Source organism: Augochlora pura, chromosome 11 (genome assembly GCF_028453695.1).
Source record: "Augochlora pura isolate Apur16 chromosome 11, APUR_v2.2.1, whole genome shotgun sequence".
Taxonomy (NCBI): Eukaryota; Metazoa; Arthropoda; class Insecta; order Hymenoptera; family Halictidae; genus Augochlora; species Augochlora pura.
In genome coordinates this window covers 6883064-6910033 of record NC_135782.1, presented here as the reverse complement: position 1 = coordinate 6910033, position 26970 = coordinate 6883064, and the positions used below count along the sequence as shown (strand labels likewise).

The 26970-nt window shown below is 43.2% G+C and overlaps 2 protein-coding genes across 3 annotated transcripts in view; one reads left to right on the top strand and one right to left on the bottom strand.

Moving 5' to 3' along the window:
• Ph4alphaefb (prolyl 4-hydroxylase subunit alpha-1) overlaps positions 1–26970 on the top strand; it is a 375522-nt gene that overhangs the window by 320390 nt on the left and 28162 nt on the right. The gene's annotated exons all lie outside the window — the stretch shown is intronic.
• On the bottom strand, positions 1682–26970 carry LOC144476676 (putative helicase with zinc finger domain). Of its 2 annotated transcripts, XM_078193789.1 has the most exons (6): positions 26616–26970; positions 25721–26391; positions 24887–25591; positions 24306–24821; positions 23035–23636; positions 1682–3042 (listed from the first exon to the last, which is right to left on the bottom strand). In XM_078193789.1, the coding sequence occupies exons 1-6, from the start codon at positions 26818–26820 to the stop codon at positions 3015–3017; spliced, it is 2727 nt and encodes a 908-aa protein (XP_078049915.1). In that variant the 5' UTR covers positions 26821–26970; the 3' UTR covers positions 1682–3014. The 2 variants fall into 2 exon arrangements, with proteins under 2 accessions (XP_078049915.1, XP_078049914.1); XM_078193788.1 differs by lacking the exon at positions 1682–3042 and having other exon boundaries at positions 21321–23636.

Here is a 26970-nt window from a genome sequence, read left to right as displayed (position 1 = left end):
ACCGCGTTTACGTTCCGTTGTTTCGAGCTCGACAACATGCTGCGGCTCGCGAAAGTGTTCGTAAACTTTTATAAGCTTTCAGAAAGGAATAACTTTAATTTAACCAAATTACTAAAATTTTGATGAGCCGTTAGAGAGATTAGATTACTATACGGTGGCTTGTCTTCAAAATTGTAATTAGCTAGAATGAGAACAATAGAAGTAAGAGACTCGCGTATTTAAAGTTCTTTTTAGACGATGCGTTTTGTCTCGGTTATGGCCGAATCGCGTGCTGAAAATTATGATTGAAGATCGGGATAATTGCAATTTTCAGTAGCTTTGACTCTTTGGGAAGTGGTGGGATTAAAAATGTCCAGTCTTTTTGATGTACGGTAGTGCATGGTGGGACATTTTTATATCCACCTCGTAATATTGCAATAACTGCATGCGCGCAGGTTTATATTTAGCCTTAGTTATGTAAAACAGTTGGTAATGCCATCAATGAATGTTATAAATGTGTTCCCTTGTGTTGGAAAATTTCAACGTGTCATTATGGATTTATCAATTGTTGCAAGCGAAGGTTTTGTTTTTATTCGAAAAAAGAATATGTTAAATAAGTACCATTCATAAACCTGTACGGCACAAGTATTCAATAAAAAATTGAATTATTATTTGATTTCGCTTTTATGTTGCGTGAGTCCTTTATTAATCGAAATATATTAATTTTGTTTAATTTGAAACGCAACAAGATTTCTGCGCAACATGGGTTTTATTTTCTGAAATTCTGTGTCTCAAAGAGTTAACACCGCGAGAGACATAGGCGATTTAATCCAACTTTTTCGAGTGATCCACTGTGAATCGACAACTGGGTTGTCCGCCGACCTAATGCGACCCCACTTCCATTGACGATTCGATTAGGCCCTCCGAATTTCGCATTACCCGACAGCCACGGTGATTTCATATTCGCAGGCGTGTCCCTGCCCGAATTTCGATGGGCTCCGCGCGACTCGCAAAAAACACAGCCAGGAATGCAGAAGAGATTTTCCCGACGCTTTCATCCCCCTTCGGCCACCGTGTTCGATCCTCTTTCTTTTTTTCTATCTTCCCCGGGGTGTGATTTGGCGCATTGCCCGACTCGATACCCGATGCGATGCCGCGACGTGGCCGTTCCGAGGGGGGCAACGGGGGGCGGTGGGGAAGAGCAGCAGGACCGGCGGGGGTTAGGCGAAAAACGTTAAGAACGTGGTCGGCTGCCGGACCGCAGCCCCTCCCTATCTCGAATTTCCTCGAGGAAACCGGGCTCCGCGGCGATCCTTGTCCCTGCAGGTGCAATATTTCCGGGACTCCCGACCCTCTTCCTTCTATTTTTAATCCGCTAACGGTGTAATTACTTCCGGCGGGCAACCGAGCCTTCTTCTTTGCTAACGGTGACCTCTTTGGTCGGACCTCGAGACACTCGTGGTCGTCGAACTTTCACGATCCCACCAAGTATCGACTCTTCGTCAACTTACAACACGTTCGAACGATTATTAATATCTTTATTGTAGACCTCAATGAAGGAACACTTAGCGCTGGATTTCGAATAATTTTACAATTTCTACTCTATTCTATCTTTCATTCGTGTAAAGATTATTTTATTATTTATTGGGTCCTGGTTGAGGAGATATGGTGGTTAACACCTTTCGGAAAACTCAACTCTTTATTATATATATAACAACTATTCTACTAAGGTAAGCCCGTGGTCTTTGCTCAGCGTCTCGCGTCTAACTGCCGATCGTCCGTGTCCTTGCTTCTGCCTCGCCTCGCAAGGGTGACTCTCTATCGAGACTCCTCTGTTACCATGCGAACATATGGAACCATGGGATACGCCCAAACATTATTATTTCCTTATTATTTTATTTTTATTTCAAATAGAGAGAATAATTTCTGAAGAATGAAACGATCGATCAAAAATACATTTTTCACATCTACTTTATTACGAAGAAACGGAACCTCGTTTTCCCGTATTTTTCAATAGATCGTAGAAGAATACATATCTTAATCTGTCAACGTGTTACATCTAATTTTGAACGATGTTCTTAACACGTTGAGCGCGGCGCCAATATTTCTGATCTTTCCGCTTCTAATAATGCGATAATGTAAGATGATCAGAAAAGGTTGTTACATTTTGTTACATATGTAAATGCCAGCCACACTTTTGTTTAAAATGCTTTAATAAATCTCGTTAATACTATATTCGACTACATTTCACTCAGGCGACATTTGTCTTTGAACTTTAACACTGTCGGTCCCTGGTGACCGGCGCCGTCCCTCAACGTGTTAATCGAAGATTACGCTTACATAAAATAACGGGTCTCATATTAGGCACCTGTACGTGTAGGAAAGTATCCGATACCAAGAACCTCCGAAAATTTCCGAAGTTCCTTGAGTCTTTGCATCGTGATCTAAAGTTGCGCGGAACTAAAAAGAAGCCAAGTAAAAGTAGTCGCCGGTTTAGTATATCAGAGGAAACGAACGGAGCAACTAAAAAGAGTCGAAAGTTTTCTGGGCTACGGTCCCGCGGCTTCTTGCACTATATTAAAAAGCTTGCGAAAACTATAATAACTGTTATCCGGGAGAAACGATTCTACAGTTTGTGTTGCGTACGCGGTCTGCAATTTTTTTTATTCACGGGCAAGTGTAAAATCAATGAACTGATATATATATGTATATGGGTGTAGAAGTTTTTTTTTCTTTTTTCGACGAAGTAGATATCACTTTATACGAGACCAAGGAATTGTAAGTTTCCAGCCATTAGCTCGGTGTGATCCTCGGCTCATAGGACACTTGTAAACGTGTGTTGTAGATCGAGGATAACGCTGATTGCCCGGGTCTCACCGCGTGGAGGTTGCTGCTACAGAGACCCAAAGGAAGCCAGATGGAATCAACATTTCATCTGGCTTCCTTTTTACATTAAGCTACGGTTATCTTACGGTCAGAATACATTGAAACTTATACTTAAACGGCTTAAACAAAATAAATCTACACGGGAACGATTAATCTTGGTACCCCGGGGGCTTCGGCCTGAAACAAAAAACAAGTAGATTACGTCAGTTCGAATGCAAAACATAAAACTATAGGAAAAATAATAAATGGAAGCAGCTCGTGATATTAACCAAGTATCAAGAGAAATTTTAAAAACACAATAAATAATAACATTAATTTAAATGACTACTATTAGGTATAACCATTGTGAAATATTAAAAGTTTTCTCCGCCTTAATAATTATATTATTAATAAAAGAACCTAGTTTCATTAATCAGTTTGATCTGATTCTTAGTAACTATTAATAATAACCAACATTCGTTTTAATTATTCACAGCGATTATCGATGAAAAATGATTCATTGAAAAAGTGATCACGTTGTTCTTCGAACGAATAAGTACAATAGCTGTTAGGCAATTATGCAGGGATTTAAATCGAAATTAAAACCGCACAATATCACGTACCGAACACGTTCGTTATAGCGAACCTGATCTCGCGGGAACATTGTTAAACACCGCCTTGATTACCTTCTTGTGTAAAATTTAAAAGTAATTAGCAGAAGGAGTGATACGTACAGCGAAGTTCGTGAAGCGTGGTAATTGTAATGCTCGCGCAACGAGGGAACTTTGTGTTGCCAGTGAAAATTTAACGGTAATTAATGCTAACGTTTATGCCGCGGTTCGCGCAGCGATCATTGTTGCTCGATTTTATAGAACACGCTTTTATTTCCTTTTTAAAACCGGAGCCGCGCGCGGCCGATCTAATTACGTTATTCCAATACATCTCGCGTAACATAGTTAGTTAATGATACGGAAATTCGTGGATAATATTACACGATAGAAATTCGGAACCGGTTGTTCAATATTAATTTATAACGCAAACTTCGTGCACAGGCCCGCGATAAACACAGGTGTAATCACTTCCAGGATTAAATCTGCAGCGTTAAAGCAACGAACATTCGAACAATTATTATAGTTCGTTTTAAATCTACGAAAAATTACGTACATGTTTGAAACAAAATCACGGTAAACATACCCCTTTTACATTCCCCCTTGTTCCGCAACATTTCCGTTTCAACGTTAACAAAATCCCGTTCGCGCAACGATCCGTTCAACTTTTTTTTATTAACCAAACCGAACAGTAAAAAGTCGATGTAAAATAATCTCCGATAAATCCGTGGGACGAATTATACCGGTATAAAATTTCTCGCAAACAAACATTCGTGGACACCGCGTGGATAATGTAATTTGCAATCTACGCCCGGTCTTCTACGGTGTTCCCAAATATTTTGCAAATATATAGAGCCGAACGGAAACACCGGCGGAAAGTTTCTTCGCCGCGTTAATGCGAATTACTCGCCCGGCGGACAATGCATTTTCGAAACGGGAATAACATTTTCGATGGGTCGGATGTCGGTTAAAAGCGGGGCAGTATCACGTTTAGGGAATCGAGTAAACAAAAATGGCGCGCCGCTCCTACGCCATTTTTATAACGTAAATATCGTTCTACCTTTTCCCCGCCGTGTTTCTTTTTCGTTTATTATTTCCCCCCCGACGGAAGGAAAACGAAAATATGCGGAATACGTTTCCGCGGGGCTCTCCGCGAGCGCGCGCGCGCCTCTTACGTGGCCGTTGCTTCGACGTTTTCACCGTAAATGATGGGAACCGGGGTAAAAATCGCGAGGACAGAGACGCGCTGGAACGTCGCGCGTCGCGTATATTAACACTTTTCCAACGGCGAGCGCGCGCGCTTCAATGTCAGTTGTCTTCGGGAAGACTACAAATTGCCCCTCAAATAATATTCTTCGAAAACTCTGTTCTTACTTCGTGATTTCTATTGAACGTATAACTAGACGTGGTAAAATATTCCAGAGAAAATTAATTAAAGAAAGTTAGATACCGATGAAAGAATCGATGAAAATCGAGAAGAATTTATCTATCAGTTGTCATTTATTTTATTTATTAATTTTAATATTTTAACGCGACGAACTGTAATATTTTTGGAGAAATTCCGTGTAATATTTACAGAGACGAGAAATGTTATTGCATTATTTGCAAGTTAATAGAATAATTAAAGAATAAAAGAGGGAACTGTGCAGATTCTTTTTGTATTTGAGAATACTTCAGATTTTGATAAATAATTAATAGAAATTATTAATTGCAATTATCTTTTCTTCTATTCTATTATCTGTTTCGTTTCTCTGTTACTTCTTTTCGATACGCCACTTCTTCGACACTTTATCATACCGTCGCGGCTCCGCGCTGAGATCGTTCGTTCAGACTGGAAGATCAACTTCGTCCCTCCAATTTCAATTTGATTAAATAATGGTGATTGAAACGGCAACCGAAGCGTCGAAGTAAAGAACTCGCCGATCGCGAACTGCGAAAAGCGGATCAACCAGCGCCCGTCTGAAACTATCCCGGAAGACACTCGCCCGTCTCCAAAATTCGAGCTTAATTCTACGAGGAGACGTTCGCCCGGAACAAACGTCGAAAATAAACGATTACGTAGAAACTTTCCGCGAGTCCCGCCAAAGAAAATAAGTTTCCCGGTCCGCCGCGAAGAAATTTTTCGCAAGCCGGAAGCAGACGGGAGGGAGGTATAGAGAGAGAGCGAGAGAAAGAGAGAGAGAGAGAGAGAGAGGGGAGGAAAATGAGGGGCGGGGTAGGACGAAACGGTCTGGGAACACGGAGCAAAGAGGAAGCAGCCACGATTAGGAGGCATGTTCGTGTTACGAGCCCGCTTCCGGCCCACGTAGAACAGATTCCTCGGAAACTTGCCGGCAACGACGGATCCCCGTTTAATATCCAGGAAGCCGTTCGAGCTCCGATCGGAATTTCGTGTCCGAAAGTTTCACGCGTGACTTCGCGAAACGATCGGGAACCGTCCGGCTGGCGTTAATACCGGTTACCATCCGCCCGGCGAACTTATCTTTTGATCGCGCGGCGAATTTTCTTCGACGTGGTCCCAAACAATGCCTCCCGTTGACGCGCCGTGCGGGGGAGGGCTGGCGGGATTAGCTCGCAAGGGTTCGATACCCCGCGTGTCGATCGAGGCACCGGGGTTTTGCTCCCGGTTCGATCCCTGAAACGGTCGCGCTGCTTCCGGAGAAATCTCTCACCGGGGCCGGGAAATATTCAAGGAACTTGCCGAAGAATTTTTCTATAGCCCCGAATAAACTCTGGACTCCCAAGATGGGGGGTGGTTACTGAGGAATGTTCGATTCACCTCGAAGAATCGATTCTTTTAGAAAATTGGAACCAGAGGATCGATTCTGGGAGAGAAGCGTCGCGGAACGTGTCGAAATTGAGACGAAGATCTTGTGTAGTAAATATGGATGTCATTCGTTTCCTCTAAATCGAAATGAACGTTAATCCTTCTATGATCGAAATTTAGGTATGAAAGCAAGTAAAGCAAAAAATGTTTCATTCTATCAGAGAAATTAAGAAGGGTGAAGACATGATAATTGATATATATTTTCATTCCGAGATTTTAATAACAGACGAATGAGACTATATGAAAATGTACAAGAAACAAAAATTGTTTCAGTCTATTAGTAAAATTATTGAGGATGAAGGACTGTTAATTAACGTACACTTTGATCCTGGATTTTGATAATAGAAGAAATCATAATAAATCATAGTGCAAAATTAAAAAATTGAAAACCAAAAATCAATGTAACAAACATTTCATAATAATATTCGTGGAATATTAAAGAAAGATCAAATCTTGCAACAAAAACCAGTCGATCATCCAAACAATCGAATCGCAATTAAATATTGGAACAATCACAAAATATGCATTATCGTGCCAGAAATTGCGATCGCAAACAGCGGAAGTATCGTTATTATTTTATTAATCAGCGCGAGGAAACGCGGATACTGTGAACGCATAAACACCGCAGTTTGACCGGCACTGATAACCCCGTTTATTAATCCTGCGCAAGTTTACGCAAATACGCATTTTTATAGAGCAGTCTAAAGGAACATTACTTCCTGGACGAGTAATTTCGGATTTTATTGAACCTTTTTAAGTAGCTTATGAATTTTTTGAACACTCGTTGGTCTCTGAATCCGATGTCAGCGGTAAACCAACCGAGACATGATAGTAACTAACGTGTAATACTTTTTAACAATGAGATTACTGTATTTATATAAGATATTTGAAGATTAGTTAAATTTTTCTTATTTTTATTACAATATATGCTTGAATTAACGCGTTAAGCATCGCCTCGATCAAATAATAGCAACATTAATTTTCAGCTAGCTCTTGAAATTAATTTTTATTGTAATGCACTGATCAAATTTGTTACTAGGATTTCTAAAACACATTCTGAAAAATTCTAATGCATTTTAAAAATTTTAAAATCATTTCTATCTTAATTTATTCAGTAAATCAAAGGCTATTAGGATTGTTAGGATGCAAAACAATTTAAATACCATCCACTATGATAAATTAATTATTTCTCACTAATAATTTACGCACTACAAACAATTTAAATTTATCGTATACATCAAGCTTTGCTGCAAATTTTAACCAGCGCTTGAAAACCAATTTCAACTTTCTAGCTTCGATTTTAAGTAAATTACTCTGACAGTAGTTTTAAGTTAATAATTCCAGCAAAGTTAAAACAGCAAAACGGACACGTTTGGTACCGGCCAGCTCGGTAGATTCAACGTTAAGGAATGATGACTCCCAGTTAGAATTGTTCCCGAGATCCGATCACGGTGTGCGTTTGCTCGCGTTTCACTGCAAAACTCGTTTCAATCCCGAAACAATTTCGGTGGCGAGTGTTTATCGTGTCCCCCGGGTAGACGGACAAAGCTAATTCGACCAAGTTTAATGTACATATGTACACCGGAAGTACTTCATCTTCCGTTCATTTTACCGTCTACTTCTTCACCGTTGATTCAAGCGGCGGTGGCGGCGGTGCGACGGCAGAGACGCCGGGTTATGGCGAAATGAGTCGTTGCGGAGGGAACCAATTCCGCGAGTCTCTGTTTCAACGATATCCTTATCAAAGGCGGAATCGAGTTTCGGAATGGCGGGCTTCCCGGCCGAAAAGGAACAATTAAACGGGACGCGATTGCGACGCAAACTTGATACCGAGCGTCCTTATTAAGAACCCGTCCAAATATCCTCGTTACGAAATAATTTAACTACAATTCCCCGGCACGGGAATCATAGACCCCCCCTCCACGGTTGTACCAACATCCCTGGACCGCGGGGCACAAAGCGTTTCTTCAAACGGTCCTTAATTATGGAGTTGATCATCTTGGGACCGAAAGTCACTCGCCATAGATAACTTGCTCAAACGAATACAAAGAGCGTGTCCGTACTGTTGCGGCTTCCATTCGTCTATCTGTATCGTTCTCGACTTTAATCGCGTCTGCGTCCTCTCTTATTTACTTCGACCAGGTTTCCTACTCTTTTGTAAATTCGAGAAGTTGAAACGTTCTCTGAATAATAAAGCAAACAATGCTCATTCGTAAACGAACAAATAATTTCAAAATAATATATAAGTTAATAATATTCGGATGCCAATGGTAAAGTTTCGGGCAATGTATTTCCTGCCCAAGCAAAATGATAACAAAATTATCGCTATAAAACGCTTTCAATTTTGCGCGATGATAAATGAAAAGTATAAGTAAATGGTCCTCTGAAAACGCGAAAAATGGGACGAAAAATATGAGAAAATTGTCAGAGCGAAAACATTCTCGTTCACGGACTAATCAAGTTATTAATTCGCGACACGAGAACACACAGTTTGCCCCGGTTTGGAAGCGTTTACCGGCCCCCGCCGCCATAGGAAACCGTAACGGCGTTTGGCAGCGGCGGATCGCGCGGGCGAAGCAACCACGGTTCGGAAAAATAAAAAGGAACAATATTTCGCGAAGCGATTCCGTAATCGTATCACCGCGGAATTGCTGGCGGAATTAGAGCAAAGTGCAAAGAGAATTTAATTTCGCGTCGAGCCTCTCGGCGATCAGCGATCGGCGCGGCGCGAGAGAGCGCGGCGTGATGCGGCGCGGCCCAATGAAATCGAGCGTATTTATTCCGGGATCCCCCGTCGGGTTCGACAAATTCCGCGGCCCCGTTTTCGAAATATTTCGGCTAGGTGGCTCGACCGGGGGAGGCGGGCGCGACGCGGCCGGGACACGCGCGATACGTTTTAATTGAATTGTTGCGTGTTTTGCAGGATCGGTTACAAACTACCCGGCCGATGCAATTCAATCTCGATATGGGCCGGTAAATTACGGAACAAAACCGGACGCGAGGGCCGAACTTAACGCTGATACGGCACTTTGTGTAATTAAAAGTCGGCGGGGGAGGGGGGGGGCGTGAAATTTGCATTTCGAGAAATATGGAATTCCTAAGCAGATCGGGCTCCGATTGCAAATCCCCTTCAACCCTTGCAATGAAGCAATGCAATTTTCGGCGAGCGTATAAATTACCGGGAAATGTTAAACAACGTGAGATTTATATTTTCTTTCGTCATGCTAATCTATAGAGAAAAATAAAGAGGGAGATTCAAGTCCAGATTTAAAAAACTTGATAAATCTTAAAAATCGTTCGAATATCAATGGAAGCAAAGGCTTAAATATATTTTAACCTTTTAGCTTTTAACTGTCGAAGACAGCACTAAAAACAATTTTGTCTTCTTAGGATTTTTTCAGACAAATGCAAGCTTGCATGAAGTTAACAATGCTGCCACGTTTGCAAAAGTTTCTACGACTCCGGGGAAAGCTCTGCTAAGCAATTACAGAACTCATTACACCGGTAACCCTTCCGTTAGATTCCTGAAAGATAACCACCCTGTTAGAGCCCATATCCGAACTTCCGCATTGTTCTCCAGAAAATACCAATTTCTCTTTCGCAATTCTAACTAAAACCACGTCGAAATCATTTAATCGTACGGCGAAACATATGGGAGATATAGATAGATATAGATAGATAGATAGATTTCATATTTTAAAAAAGATTAATCACAGACGGCGAATTTTATGCATACGTTGCAAATATTAACAGGAGAAATTCGAGCTAGCGAACTATGGAAAAATATGAGAACACTGTCGCGTAACTTTTAATTAATCGAAGCTATTAAAGCGAGAAATATATTTACGCCACTGCGGGTGAAATTCATATTTATTTAGCATAAAAATCCGCTATCTATAAATCACTTTATTACTCGCGAAATACGAGTTAAAGCCACTGTATCTATTATTTCGGCGCGTCGTTTCGACGGCTCGTCGTCGCGACAAGTACGGTATCGGTTCGAGAAACGAGGGGACGGAAAAAGCGACAGCAGAAGGAAAGAGGAGGCGGGAGGAGACCGTGTTCCCGAATCCCTGGTACATACACGGGGACAACTTTGTTCGGCCGTTAGCAGAGGGGGGCGGTTTGCGAGGACCGGTGTTCGACACGCGTTCCCAGCGAGGTTCGACGCGAAGCGACGCGACGCGTTCCGACGCGGCGAGCTTAATCGAACGCGTGTAAAGCGTGCTACATGCTCTGGAAAATTTCACCGGTCCGGCAGAGAGAGAGAGAGAGAGAGAGAGAGAGGGAGAGAGAGGGAGAGCCGGCCAGAGGAAATTGACTTCGGCATCGCGGCGCGCGCGGGCGAGAATAATTCCCGATCGATCCCGCGATAGGTATCGGCGACCGCGGCGGGACGACGGAGCCGAATTTTTGCCCGCCGCGCGTCGAAATTTCCAATTAAACACGGTCGGACGCTCGTCCCGCACACAGGGGGATGAGTTTCCGGTGAAATTCACGAAACGCATAACGACCGCGGGTCTCGTTTGATCCGAGCCCGATCGCTGATTATCGCCCCGACACCATTCGCGCTTTTCCCGTGCCAGGCTCGATCATCGGGACTGCCACCAAGAAATAAAACCGTGGCAGCTGCAACGATAACCCCGCCCGATCGCGTTATCGCCGTTCTGATAACGCTAATTTTCATGCCGCGCCAAGAATTTGTCGGCTGAAAACACGAAATAGTGCACCCCGAGGAATTTCGGATTAACAGGGCCGCGGTGATCTCAATTAAATTTTTACCAAATATAAATAAACGAAATGTAAATAGAGTTCCAACCAGACTGCGGGTCTTTTATGCAAAATCAATGTTTTCTTGATCTATTGTAAGTTGAATCGATTTATCGAATGTTCAATAGTATTATATGTTAAAGTATAATGTATTTATTCTTTTAATAATTTCGATATAATGAGAATAATATATTTATATTTTTAGTATTTAGCCTAGTCAATTTTAATATAAGTAAATAAAATCTGCAGTCTAGTTATATATAAAGAAACGTGAATTAATATTGAATAAATTTCATAGCAGTGTTAAACATCGATAAAGTTGACAGAATATTTAAGAAAAAATAAAAATCAGAAGATAAGAACTGTTCAGTAGCCAATGTTATAAAATTCGTTTGCGAAAAATGCATGAACGATCGAACTCTATTAATTCACGATTATACCACGTAACTTTCCAAATCAATTTCGATGCATCGTCCCCCAACAGAACGACGAATAAAAATGTAACAGAATTTATACGTTATTAAATTCGCCGGTGCTTAATAAATTGCTAAAAATACGAGGACGTTTTTTGCCGGTGAAAACGTCACCGGGTTTGAACGAATAAAATATCAGCGTTTAAAGAAGCCTAATAAATTGCAGAGCGCGGATCGTGCTCGTCGGCACTCGAAGGACGAAGACGCGAGAGGTATTTTGGAAATAATTTCGCAGAATCCGGCGATTTCAAATAAATTGGTGCTCGAGGCCCGAGAGAGCACGTTCGCCGAAATAAAACGGCTCCGAGCAACGTTCACGGCGAGTCGGGTTAACGTCACTCGCTCCGGTTTATATTAAGATAATAATAATCAGAGGACCACTCTGCACACAGAAGTAGCAAGTACCCTCTACAACTTGTAATTAAGGGAACGATCGATGCTTGATACATAGCATACACTTCTCCCTCCCTCCCTCTCTCTCTCTCTCTCTATTTCTCTCCCCCTCTCCCCCTTTCTCTCTCTGTCTGTGTACACATCGAAGCAGTGATTCCGCACGGAACCGGTCTAGCAGCTAAGCAAATTCATGAACCATACAATGGAGTTCATTAGGAAATAATATTAGGAGATTAATATTAGATTCGACGAATCGTTCTACCCTTTTCCCGATAGTATATTGGTCCGAAAAAGTGTCGGCTGAGATACGCTTCCAGAAAACAATACATCTAAACATAAATTCATTAGAACATTTTATCGAAATAAGAATTCGATTCAATGAGATTTTATTCTAATAAGAATACATTTGAATAAGATTCTATTTCTACGAGAATTCGTATGATAATAATCGATTTGAATCAAAATGATAGAGCGTTTATTTTATGGTTTAACAATTTTTTCTTTCGTATTCCTCTTTTATTTTAATCTTGAATGTATTCGTAGAAATATATTCTTATAAAATTACGTGGCAACGCACACAGTCGACAATTATTCGCACTGTTATTCGAATAAATTTGCAATCTCTATTTTATCTTATCTTTTACTTTTAATGTGAGTAATTTATTCGAATAAATAGACAGAATAATCTATGACGAATTATTCGATTAAATAGATAGAATAATTTCTGACGAATAAAAAGTCATTCGATGAAATATATATAAAATGAATAATCGTTATTCGCGTAAAGTATTCGACGGTAAACTGTAAACGAGACTCTCGATGAAAATAAATTGTGACGATTTGTCCGATCGCAAAGAAATATCGTTCGAATCGATCCCGTGGCATATCGATCGAAATATCGCCGCGCGATTTCGCAACCGAGCGACGCCTTGTAAAATTCACGGTGAATTGGCGGCAAATTCTGAAATTACCGACGGGCCCGCCTTCCGCCAGGTGGAAATTGTCAAAAGCATACCGGGGATCGTTCATCAATACGTTCGGTCGGTCGTATCGGGGCGAAAATTATGAGCGGACCGATTCCGCTCCGCTCCGCTCGGATCGGCTCGGCTCGGCTCGCGCGCCCGCCGATCTCATTCCACGCGTTCGTCCGTTAGAAATTGAAAATCGAGGAAAAAGACGAGCGAGGGAAACGCGTACGCGCGTACGGCGTGTGTGTGTGTGTCCCGCCCCAGCCAGCCCGCCGCTTTCATATTCATCTCGGTCCCCTCTTTGCGCCGCCGTTCGATCGCCATTAACCCGTTAAGCGCGTAAAACGAGTTATCCACGCTCGTCATTCGGAAACACCTCGCTGACGAGCGTGAAAAGTTAACTCGTCCACAAACTTTCGTAATTGCGATCGATTGAAAAACGTTTAAATCGTCTGTTGATTCGCGGGGCCACCCAACGCGCCGCGCGGTTCCTTTCGCCGAGGAAAGCGACATCCGCGAAATTCTGTCGCCCGCTTCCCGATGGCTTTTGCAAACTGTTCGAACGATCCCGTCGTTGAACGTAACAGCGGTGTCATTAGAATTCGATTATTGGAACGGTGGAGCTATTTGATTTTCCAACGTTACCGCGGAGATCAATTGATAATCCGGAGGTAACTTCGGTGGCAACGTGACCGATTTGGGCAAATTTGATTTGAAACGATTCTAAAGACTGAAACGATTCATTGGTCGAACATAAAAAGAGCAGTGATCTCTTTAAAGTAATTCATATTGAATTTAAAATAATGGCAAACGAATTTTCCTTATGATCGTATTAAAGTTACGTAGCAGTTTCAAGGATGCTATTGAAGACAGCAGTTTCAAATATCCATTAATTTATGTAACAAAAATGATTTCATTAGCCTCGATAATTCGCTCAACCCTGACCAAGAGAGCTATGTTGAAAACTTGATTGCTGCTTTCGTAAATTAAAGAAGACGGTCGATGATGAGACGATTAATCGTTGCGGCAAATAAAACGCGACGATAATAATATCCGGAGCGAGGCGCGCGGAAAAATCGTGGCAAGCGAGGTCCGAAGGGGCCGGAGAGCTCGAACCCCTAAAGGTAATTAAGAACGATTAGAGCGCGCGAGGGGATAATTCTATCGAGCGGGCAGCAGCATTTCGGAGTTAATACCTGGTATCGGGCAAGGTAGATACCGCGATGACAGCCACAGGCTGATATACATCCCGCTGTATTGTCGCGAAACCCGTACACGTACCGTACGTGTGCCACCCATGCCGGCTAATGCCCGTCCTTCGATGCACGATCGAGCCGGTGTGCGCACGTTCGCGCGCGTAGGCGCAGCTCTGCGCACGTTTGCCCGTAACTTGGCCGACACAGATTGCGTCCACGGGTCCCACTTGCTTAGCAATATTGTCTCGCCGCGTGTCAACGTGTTGTTACCGGCCGAAAGGGGAGAGGCGGCCGCGTGGACGATAAAATTATGTCACCGGAGGAGTTACGTTAACGGACCCCGCGCGGGAACGTCGCGGCGATACCGTCGGATTATGGTAATTCGACTTGACGTGGATCCAGGGGTCAGATCTCCGCCAGACCGTCTGATCCGAGGGAACCGCGATGAACAACGAAAAGTGGCCCGAAGTCGCAGAAATCTGCTCCAACTGGCCAATCGGGCTGCCATAATCGCCCGGAGCCTTTGATCCCCGCCCGGACAGCGGCACGAGTGCGTACACGGAGTGTTGGTCTGATAGTCGAGACGGACACGCCCGGATCTCCACATTTTATTCTGTTAATCGCTTCCCTTCGGTTTTGCTATTGTTGCGTTCCATAGCTACCATTTGTACGACTAACTCGCATTCCATCCGTGATTTTATTTCGATTTGTTTAAGATGAACGGAACTCTCAATTTATTATAATTAATTGAAATATTATAATTTATACGACCAAGCTGCTGTACCGTTTTTCAAGAGAATTTCCACATTGTCGTATTCGTCTGTATTTAATTAATTATTTGAAAAATGCAAGGCTTGTTTTCAGTCACTTGACTGAATTTTATGAAACGGCAGAGATCGTGTAATATCAAATTTGTTTCCATTTAATTAATTATTTGAACGTTGCAAGGATCGCGTCGGGCAGCTAGAATAAATTTTTTAAATGAAGAGACTCCTATAGAATTAAAAATTACAGCGATCTCAAGGGCGAATGTCTAAAAGTTACAATAAAATATTTGCTACAACATAAAAGGTACAACATTTCCACCTAGCGTAAAAACAGCACATCCAATTGTACCTAATTATATAAAGAATAAAGTACAAGAAATAAAACATAAAGGAACAAGTATAAAGAATGAAATATACAGAACAAATTATACAAAATAAAACGTATAGAATAAAATATACAAAGTAAACCACAGGGAAACATAAAAAGTGAAATATTAGGATTCCAAACGCATTCCGAAGTTTCTAATTGCGGGGTTCGACCAGAAATTGTCCACGGTATATTCGACAGTGAATATCGACATGCATTATCCACAGGTCAATTAGTTATTGACTCGAAACTGTCGGGCACCCGGCGAAATTATCCTCCCGCGCGGCACCGAGCGACCCCTAATTAGCCGTCGATTAATCTTTAAGCTTTCCGCCCCTCGCCAGAGGGATGAAGTTGACTAGTCGGTCAAGCTACCCTTCGGCCTGATTCCTTTTTTTCTTCTCTCTTTCCTCTTTCCGCGCTGGAAGTTGGCGAAAGAACGTTATCCAATTTTTACAGGCTAACTGTCGAAGCTGCCGGGAGAAATTTCAATTAGCGAGCGGAATTAGCCGCGGGCGCCGCGCGCCGCCGAGACCCTGTATCGCGGTAATCACGATGCAATTAGGAAAAACTTTTCAGCAAACTTAAACGATCGAGGGCATCGATTCGGTCGGATTGCCAGTTTCGGATCTAGATTGCTTGTCCGAGACAAGAACAACGGCGGAGCCGATTGTGTGTACAGCGAAACTTGTTAATCAATCTGTGTAATGTCCTTGCGATTGGACACGCCCAGCGATTAGACATCGATTTACGTTTTTATCAAGCTTCAATAATTAGCAGACTGCGGATTTTTATGCGTAATAAAAATGTTGCGCATCCGACGTAAACATTTATTTCCGATTTACATAATTTTAACGAGTGTTAACTCGTTAAATTAGATTAATATTAATTTCGTGTTTCATCCACTCATTTTTGTCGGAAATTCATAAAATCCGCAGTTTGATAATTAGGCGCTTCACATTTTCTGCAATTAAAAGTTCAACTCCGTGCAAACGTCTCTCTCGACATGCGTTTTAAAAAATCGACGAACCACCCCTCCCGACAGATCAGTCCATATAAAAATGTGACTGTTATTAATGTAATAACCGGCTTAAAACAGAAATTCTTCCCTTAATCGTCCAATCATTTGGACATTTATCCGAGTATTTTCCAAAGGTTCTTCGGAGATACCTTCAGAGACGCGATCTCTCGTTTCTCTTTCTCTGTGCTCGTATGGCCGCGATTGTTATTTTCGCGAATCAAAGCCAGATGTTTCGTTTGAACAGAGCTCGCTGCCAACGTTTCCTACGGAGAGTTTCAAAGTCTCGGGGTTGTCCTTTGATCTTTGAACGAGCCAATTATCTAACGTTAACAATTTTGGCTGAACGATGCCTGGGGTGTGACGAAAAATTTCGCGCGGACTGAAAGTGATCGGACGTGGAACGTGAAAGGGTGTTGTGTCTCTTGTATAAATTTCATGTGAGCGGCCGTGGCTTACCTCGTCCTCTCTAACAGGTGTAGCCTCGAATCTGAGCAAGATCCCTCTACACGTACTAACTCGTTGCTAGCCATGAACCGTTAATAACAATTTGGTAACTAAGGAGTCTGGCGCGTCTCGATGCGTCTAGAAAGTTCGATCGTGACCAACGGAATTATTGATCGGTCCAGAAATAGCCTCAATGATGACAGTCTTTTGTCTTCTTCTCCTTTCGCACTTGTTACAGTGGATTGTAAATGAGATTACGATCGCTTCTGAACAATTCTTTAAAGAGTTCCCATTTGAATTTTGCCTTAAATTTGTAACGAAGCACGGAGTTCATCGACCCAATTTCCAAAGAACGAAGGATGTTTAGGTTTGGAGATAAGCGTTGGCAATGGGGGAGACGCTAACCTAAACACATAGGACGAGAGGAATTGGAACCACGGCAGAAAGAGTTTGATCGTCGGCTGAAGCAGAGCCATACAGAACAATCTAGAGAAACGATTACACATATATTCAACAATCATTTTTTATATATCAACAATCACAGTTCCCATTTGAATTTTACCTTAAATTAAACTATTACTTGACGGTACTTAGAGCGTTAAGGAAACGAAAGATGCGTCGATAAATTTTAAAACGAAATGCTACTGTATTTCATAAAGCGAATAAATAGCACGCGGGCCACTAAATCGCCGTGGCAGAAAGGAGTCTGAGATCCGCGTCCCGTGGGGCGGAGCAACATTAACGGCAAATGTTGACCGTCGGTTTGCCGGAGCCCGGCAATCCGGTGAAATTTGTTGGCCGATTGCATCGCGGCGATCGCGGCGCGGTCCAACGAAATTGTTACGTTATAATCGACTTCCGTCGCCGGGGCGGCGATACATCGCGTGTGCCACAGGGGGGTTGAAGGGGCTCTCTGCGGGAGGGTTGCAGGGCTGGGCGTGGGCGTAGGAGCAGAATCGACGTCGGAAAATGTCGAAGCAACGAGCCACGAAAATTATTGTAGCAATATTCCGCAACGGCGGAGGATATGCATCGTTATACCGCGGGGCCGGAAATGGCGGGCCGGCTGCAGCCCGGCGTTCCCTAATACGATACATTAAAGGGTACAAAAGGGTCCGTCGGATTTCGAGGCCGAGTATTTATGGCCGTGAAAACCCGACGGATACTTCGCGAATCGGCGATGATTGCTTTCCCGTACCGCGACCAAACGCTAGAAATAGTCCCCGCCGGATGTTCGAGCGAATGTTAGGTGTCCGCCGATTAATTCGCGCGCGACTATCGCAAATAAAAACGTGTTTGCTCCGTCGAACCGTTTGCCAAATAAAAAAAATCGTTAAACGATGGTCAAAGAGCCGATTTCTCGCCACGGTGAATTTCGAACGGGCGGATAGAAAAATTGAGATACGTCAATGTTGCTGGGTTCCACTCTGGCGCAACAACGAGCTCCGGATACATGGACATTGAGAACGTGAACAAATTAAAAAATGACATATTGGACATCTACGTATAAAAATGAAAAGTTAATTTGCCTCTAAAAACGCTACAAGAATTTCTATTAACACTAGAACTACCGAGCCCTAAACGAGACAAACACGTATTATAAAATGCGCTACGATAAATTAAAAATATTGTCACTTTAACCGGGTTAGTAGTTTAGTGTTAAAATCGGTGACCCCGCAGATGCGACCACACCTTGCAAGACAATGCAACGTCCGCAGCAGGTAAAGCCGAGTTACCTCTTTAAAGGAGGGAAAGGGGTGGCCGGAACGATATGGAACGGTGCTGCGGCATCCCTCGCGTCTTTCACGGGCCAGAAATCACGGTACTATTGCAGCTGCGGACACAATATATATCGCGACCCGTTTTCCCTCCCTCGATATAAATATGGATGGCGGGACGAGTGTAATGTCGCCGGTATAACTTTCCGCCCACGGCGCAATAAGAAAGGACGATACGCGACTGAAAACGCTAATGCGACCATATAATATCTCCCGGTTTGCCCCCGGTATTGACTGGGAACGACGGAACCCCGCGCGGGTTTCCGTGACTACTCCCGGTAGGCAACGGTTGTTGTACATCTTCTTCGAGGGATGCGCCAGCCATTAGCGTAGTTAGAACGCGTAACCGGTTCGCGGCGGAAGCCCTGTTGCGTATCTCCGCGTTGTGTCAAGTGTTTTCAATATTGTTCGATGCGAAACGCGACCCCGTATCTCGCCGAGTCACGCGTCGTTACACGTGCTTGCTAGCAGACGATCGTCCACGATAATGACAATAACGAGAATAACGCGTTGCGCGAGCTGCAACGCGAACCGAAGCTGGGAACGTGACGCAAGGGGGAGATGATTGAAACGGGACGAAAATAATTCCGCTTCGGAAACGCGGAGAATCGTGTACGGTACACGTGTATCGCGGGCTACCTGTGCATCGCGATATTGAAAAGCGTTTTCAGACCAATCATTAGCGTGGAGCGAAGCACGATTCTCTTAAAAAATAAACCAGTCTATAAAGTCATCGTGTCCAAAGTTTTAGAAGAAAGTTCGTCTATATATCAAATTGAAATGTGATTTCATTTTTCTTTCGTTAATATTTGATTAGAATTAATGAAGATGCGCGTCACCAAAAATAATGAATTTTATAAGAGAAAAATCATATAGCATTGAATTTGCTTGTATTTTATGGCGACTCAGAGGCATCAATGAAATTTATCATACCGTAATTTCGATAAGCTAAAATTGTCAATTTTAATAAAATAAAAATTGGAGTGTGGCATCTGCGTTCAATTATCTATACAACAATAGAATAAAAATCACGTAAGTATATAAATCTGGAGGATCGTAAGAAATGTCTAGAGTTCCCGGAGTACGGAATACCTTCGAGTGCAAAGGGTTAATGGAGTAACAGGCTCGAATTAAAAACTTACTATGTCCCAGTATGGGACTACCCACTATAAATTCCGGAGGGTCGCTCGAACGACGTCGTCCCGTGGCATCGACGGGAGCCAAGGCAAGAATATTGCTGGAATCCCGTCGATGCCTCCGGCGATATACCCCTTGTTAGTGGAAAATCGAGTTGAACCCGGGAGTGCCCATTCGCTCGGCCCATCTTGTCACGGTACCACCCTAATACCTTACTTCTGCCATTTTATTCTCAACCTTTTATATACCGTCCCATAAAAATCGTCCCGCCCGTAATCTCTGCGGTTCGAGGACAATAATATACGACCGCAAACGGTCCCGCACAGAAAAAAAGACCCACCCCCCACGGAATCGTAATATTTCAGGGAAAATTAAGAAAGTTTCCCGATAACGAAGGAGGATTAGCTAATGGTCGCCGCGCCGATGATTTACCTCCCTATGAAAAAAAACCCGAAATTGCCGGACAAGAGGCTGGACTCACTCGAATTCTAGCCATTATCGATTACTTCACTATTAACTCAACTTGTATTTATCTAGAGTCATTTCTATTAAAACAATTGATCAATGATTTAATTCCACTGCTATATTAATGCTTTAAGTACCGGATATCGGCGACAAAAATTCCCACGTGAAGCTACATTATCAATACTTTATGTTATCAGTAGACTGTGAATCTTAATGCAAAGTATATATTTTCCGAGATACTTGTAAAGAACAGAAATTAAATAAAAATGAATTATTTCACATGAACTATTTACACATGTTTGCTATAAATGTATAATATCCGCTGTCTAATTATGAAATTATTAAAATTACGAAAACTCTTTGATGAAATCTTATAAAGCAACTTGGTAGTCTTAGGACTCGGTATATTTTATGTTAACGAAAGTAAAATGAGAAACTTAGACTCTACTACAAGAAAAATTCGTTCAACTTTTTTATATCCTAAACATGCTAGATACATTCAGTTTATTCAACATATTAGAATAAAACAGAATTGCAAAACCTAGTTAGAATCACTAGTCACCCACACGTGGCCAAGGCAGCCTAGAACGCGTTAATCTCAATTGCATTTAGCGATATTAGCATTCGGTCGCAAAGGGAATTTATCATGCGATACTATGGCACATCATCGTATCAGGGACGACTCAGAAATTTGTCCAGGGACGACTCAAAAATTTATCCGGGAAAGGTGGACTCGCGAAAAGAAATATCCCGTCCAACATAATTACGTTTTCGATTTGAATATTCGCGAATCGATCATCCCCCCATAGCGTCGCGAGCCGCAGACCGGTGCACTCGTTTGATTCTATTTCTAAGACGGTTGGCGAGCCAGATGGTTCTTAATTATAGAAATAAAAGGGCACGGGGGCGGGTTTGTTCGTTGGTTCGTCGGTCGCATTCATTCGATGGCGCCACGGCGGCTTTTCAGAAGTGTCGCTCCGTCACTTTTTCGCTTTTCACGGAAATAAAAAGGAAAGAAAGAAAATGAAAAGTCCCAGAGCAATTCGCGGGGCTCGTCGGCGATCATTTGACTACACTCCGGCCGTCGCCGAATGAGAGACAGAAAGAGAGAGAGTGAAAAAAAGAGACAGAAAAAGAGCGAGAGATAGAGAAAGAGAAAAAGAGAGAGTGAGAGTGAGAGAGAGAGAGAGCAGACGGACGGGGGGAAGAACGTTAAGGTGCAGACGTTTCCTTTATTTCTGAGGCTTTCATACAAATGCGAGAGCACACAGGTGGAAGCGTCGGCTCCTCTACAAGAGTCGTACTTCGATGAAAAAGAAATCGTTGCACGCGTACGTGTATATCGTCTGTATTTTATCCATATACAAAATAGATTATCATAAAATCTTGTCTATACAACGAAGAATAATAGGATTTATATTAGAGGGGAGACTCTGTACTACGATGAGAGATTCGGTCGTCGGGCGGCGGACGCGGATCATTTCGATTCGCGATTAGACTGAGGATTTTATACGTTAATAGCGCACAGTGTGTCGTAACAGTATCTCTCGCGTATTGCTCGAATTAATGATCGTTTGACCAGCTGGAATTTTATCCTGTTCGATGCTCGATTAAAATACGAATCCGACAATGTTTGCAACACGATCGATGAAATTCGTGTTCGCTGCGTTCCCGATTGAAACACAGAAGACAACGTATGAAAAGCAACTGCGTTCGATAAATTCATCTCGGCCCCGCGTGCCACGACAGCCATCTGAATTCAATTTTCCGCACGAGAATCGTGCGCGAATATGCTCTCCGCGCAGGTATATTTACAGCTAACCGAAGGACAAAAAAATGATAAACGTTCGTCGATGTTGCAGCCTTTATTTAATTGCATTACTACCAACCGGTGCTACCGATGCATAAAACGGACAGTCTAAGAATAATGTGAATATACATCTCGAGGAATCGATCGAGACGATCCAACGTTCGCCGGACGAGGTTTGGTCGACGAAATAAAAAATAGAGTCATAATAGATCTGTGTGTATGTGTCTGTCTGTGTGTACGTGTATATACTATACATATATAGATATCTGTACAATAAACTGGATGTTCGATATCGATTGAAAGCATGAAAAAACTGGAAAAGAAAGGGAAGCAACGAAAATTCTCGTTCGTCGCGTTATTATTCCCGTAGAGCGTGAAATATCGTCGTTGGGAACGAAATATGTAGTGCCACCATCTTGAACATCTCTCCGAAAACGGCGCTGTACGTTCACGAAGGATCAACAGATAATAACTATGGACAAACACGAGCGGTGAACGCGAAGGCGACCTTTCGACGATCGATTACGGACACACCAAAAGTCAAAACCCAAAAGTACAAAACCACCACTGTTCTCGGTCGCCCCCCGCGCTCCGTGTCGCTCGACAACGATCTACGATAAACATAGAGCACCGTCCCGAAAGAGAACACATCGAGCCCAACACACAATCTCTACAATTCCCTCGAACAAGTCTAAAATTCGATCAAGAGAACATCGGCAAACGGAAGCACCCCTAATCGCAACGCGTTTCACCTTTACACTAATTATCACAAGAACAAAGAGAAACAGAAGGGAGTAAAAATCAAATAAAAATCCACTTCCAAAATAGAGGATAATGTTCGCCCGAGTATCTTACGGTTATATTGCGGCAACGAATAATTTAATAATAGTATAACAGCTATGAAACTAATAATTGCGTGTTATCTTTTAAAAACAACAAAAGATCGCGTCAACGATCACAACAATTATATAATTAAATATATTCGTACACTGTTCCAGTGTTAAAGCATTTAAAATATTGCGATTGATTAGATCAAAATCTGCGGTCGTATCACGCAAGATACTCTTGTTGCGAGAACTCAATTAAAATCAAATAAAGCCAATAATGAATACTTATGAAAGAACAAGAACTACTTCCAAAGAACGCGACAATGAACGACCGGGTACCTCATCATCACTGGCACGTAATCGATCGAGCAGCATATCTGCTGGTTTCTGGGCACGAACTCCTTGGCCAACGGGTTCAGCGGCGTCGTTCTCGGCAGCTCCGGGATCATTCTGAGATGGTTCATGAGGGTCTCGCGGTCGGTCCCATGGAGATGAGCCACTTCCATGTACCTCTGCCACAGCTTCCGGCAAGATCCGATAGTGAGCAACGCCACTGGATCACCGACCACCGCCACGAGACACTTGGCACGCGTGATGGCCGTGTTGAGGAGCCTCGGGTTCGTCAGGAATCCGTAGTCCTTCGTGTTCTTGTCCGCAGAGTATCTGCAGCAGTTTCTGCTCCTAACGGTGCTGATAAACACCGCGGTGAACTGCTTCCCCTGGACGTTCAGCACTCTCTCGACCGACACCTCCGAGAGCTTGTGCTTCCGTAGCTTTGTACGTATCATTTGCACCTGCTCGGCGTAGCAGGCTAGCACGCCGATCGAACTCTCGCCGTACGGACCCCATCGATGCGTTGGCCAATTGCTCTTCAGCTCTACGATGCGGTTCACCAGCTCGGTCACCTCCATCAGGTTAGCGAAGCCCGTCGAGTGTTCATCCTGTCGACAAAGTCGGTCGCGATCAGAAGACGACCGAGGAAGTTTCTTATCAAAGATGATCGTTACTTGAATCTTCGATTTTGAATCGATTTAACCGCCGAGATTCTAAAAGTATCTTAAAATTTGTTGGTACCGTAGTTTCTGAATAGTTAAATTAGAAATGTTTTGTTCGCGATTTCGGTCTCGCGGAGAAATAATTATTGAGAACGCGAAGATGTCGTGCACACCCTCCGCTGGAATTGAAATCGCGGCGCTTAAGAGGTATTTTGCGGCACCCGAGGAACCCCTATCAGACGAAGCATTCGAATTCATTCGGTGACGGGAGATAGTTGAATTATTGTGAAGGTTGTATAGCGGAGTGAATAGAGAACGTTTGGCGACCGGTTAGAGAATCTCGTTAACAGTATTCCCTTGTTCCAGAGAAATGGAATCGATTGACTGCTCAAAGTCGCCTAGAAGTGTTCCCTACGACAAATAGCACGGCATGCTGCTTGTAATCTCTAATGTATGATTGGATAGCTATTGAGAGCTTCATTTTAGCTACAGTTGTCGCGGATTTAAAATTTTACGGGCACTGTTTACATTTCAATACGAATAAAAATAACAATACTTTCAGTCGCTTCTAGATAGATAATAACAGATATAGATAGATGATAATAATCAACCTACCTCCATCGCCCCTCCTTCGACAGCATAGAAGGTCAGGGGGAAGATCGTTGGATGTTGCAGCAACAGATTGTTGCCGGGGCTCACGATACCGCCGTAGAACATTTCGGAGGTGAACTTAATGATCTCCTTGTGAGAACGGTAATTCTGACAAAGGTGTATTCTACAGGGATGGGTCTGCGGGTACATTGTATAGATCCTTTCAAGCAAGCTGACGCCGAGACCCCTTTCGCTGGCCAAGTTACTGTAGATCTCGGGGGCAAGTTGCATCTGATCTCCGGCGAAGATCAAGCGTGTCTGCGGGCTGGCCATGGACAAAGGTATCAGGATCTCGCACTCGAGTGCCTGAGCAGCCTCGTCGATCACTATGTGACTGAATTTGAGGTTCAGATGGGTTAAGGAACTGGCGGTCGCCAGGGTGGTCACGACCAGATTGCAATCCCTTAGGTCCTCCTCGGTCGGGTCGCGGAACGTACCGTTGGTCTTCGTCAGACTGTACTCGAGGACCACCGGATGCACCTGAAACCACGCGGATGAAAGGAAAGCAGCGTCGTCTAATGATCTCATGATGCTGGAGGACATACCGTGTTCATGGCTCGCCCTTTATAGTAGATCCTAAGCGGCTTCAATCGGGCGCACTTCTTCGCCTTGTACCAACCGTCGAAGAAGTCCTTCACGTATAAATCCGCGGCGCTGTTGCTGTGGGTGCAAAGTAGGATTTTGTTCTCGATGCTCTTCACGAGCAGAATGCAGAGCGCCTCGGCTATAGTGTAGGTTTTCCCGGTCCCGAATGGTCCCAGCAATAATAGAGGCGGCATGGATATCTCCGCGGGGGCCGTCATGATGGCCACAGCCCTCTTCTGCTCCGCATTTAATACCAATTCCAACAACAACCATTTCCAGTCTTCGTTCAACGTGTTTACGTTAGAATCCAACTGCTGAACGATGCTTTCCGCGTTCAGCTCTATCTGGGCCTTGTTCAAGAAAACCAGCCCCACGTCCGGCAAACTGTCTACCGCCCTGTGCCATTCACAAAAGGGCAAACGGTTCAAGACGAACTGCACCTGTACCAATAGGTCCGTGTTCGCCTGCAGGTTCAAGTCTTTCACACATTCTTTCGATAATCTAACGTACACGATTTGTGAGCATTTATCCTCTATATAAGCCTCGTAAATCTTCGACGTCTCGCTATTATTCTCCGCTAAGCACTTGAACAACACCATGTTGCAACTTCTTAGGAACAGTCGGCCGCTTTTCGTATCCTCTGAGACACTGCGGCTTAATGCTAGCTGTGATAAAAATTCAGGGTCAATCTTTCGGCCTTTCGGTTAGACTACAGAAATAGCCCGAGTGCGGAAACGTTTACGAGGAGAGCACAGTGGAGATTAGAGTGATAGAACTGCTAATTGTTGTCTCACCTGACCAAAAAGCTCACCGGGAGCTGCGTATTTAGCGATCGTCGATGCATCGCCCAAGTTACTCAAAATGTAATAACAAACGAGGCGCATATGCACAACTATATTGTATCTAGCTATCTGTTCGTGCCTGGCTAACTCTTCTACGGTAATTAACTCGTGGAGACGCCCCCTGTAATTCTCTGGCGTCAAATGCTTGTCCGTAAGAGTTTCTTGAGTTAAGAAAAAGTTGTTTTTATCAGGATAAGGGTATATCTTCGAAAGTTGTTCTTCTCTAGGGTCTCTCTGCGGCACAAATGGCGATTCGAATGTCTGTACAAGCGCAGGATTGCTGGCCAGGCTCTTTGGATTCTGGGAGAACTGGTAGTTGGTGGCATCGTTTATTCTCACAAGATCTTCGACTGGCATACAGTCCATGCACAATCTCTTAAGTATAACAGGATACTCTCCGAAATAAAAGACAACGTTCTGTCTATAGGTACCGTACTGGTTAGCCATGAAACCAACTTTTAGAAAATATTCTTTCCTACTTTCATTAGTGTTCTCCGATGCAGTGGCATACCATATTTGACCATCGGTCATTCCAATCATACCAGTTGAATCAGCCACAGATTGCAGGAAAAAGTTCTGTTGATTCTGGTTCAACGACAATGTTATTTTCTGTAACCTTTTACCTAGATAAAGGAAAGACCATCGTGTCCACAATCATTACGCAATATTGTTCCTTCGGTGAGAAAGGAAATTAGGTGAAGCAGTTCGCAAACTGAGTGAATAATGTATTAGTGGGATATTAGTTACACCTGCTGTATGTGTTGTTCAATTGTTCGAGTGAGGATACATTTTATGAATTACAACGGGATATAAACAAAATGAAATAGTTAACCGTTGGGGGACTTACCGAGCGCCACAATTCGAAAATTCCAGCTGTGAAGAGTAGTTGGGTTCGTCGACCGACAACAAAGACTAAAATCGTGGTAAATCAAAACATCACTCGTTGACTTGCATGTAACAATTGTTTCCGGGTTCTCGAACTTGACCCAGCAGCTTAAGCAGCTTATTTTGTTCTTAACCTCTCCGTTCATCGGAACTACGGGGTTCGCCATGACGACTAACTCGAATATCGAACAACCATGGAGATCCGAACTCTTGTTACTACGTCATATCACCAACTATTTATTTACGGTCTCGGAAACAATAAATAATCATATATCATGCAGCATTATTACACCAGCACTGTTCTACGGTTACGCGAC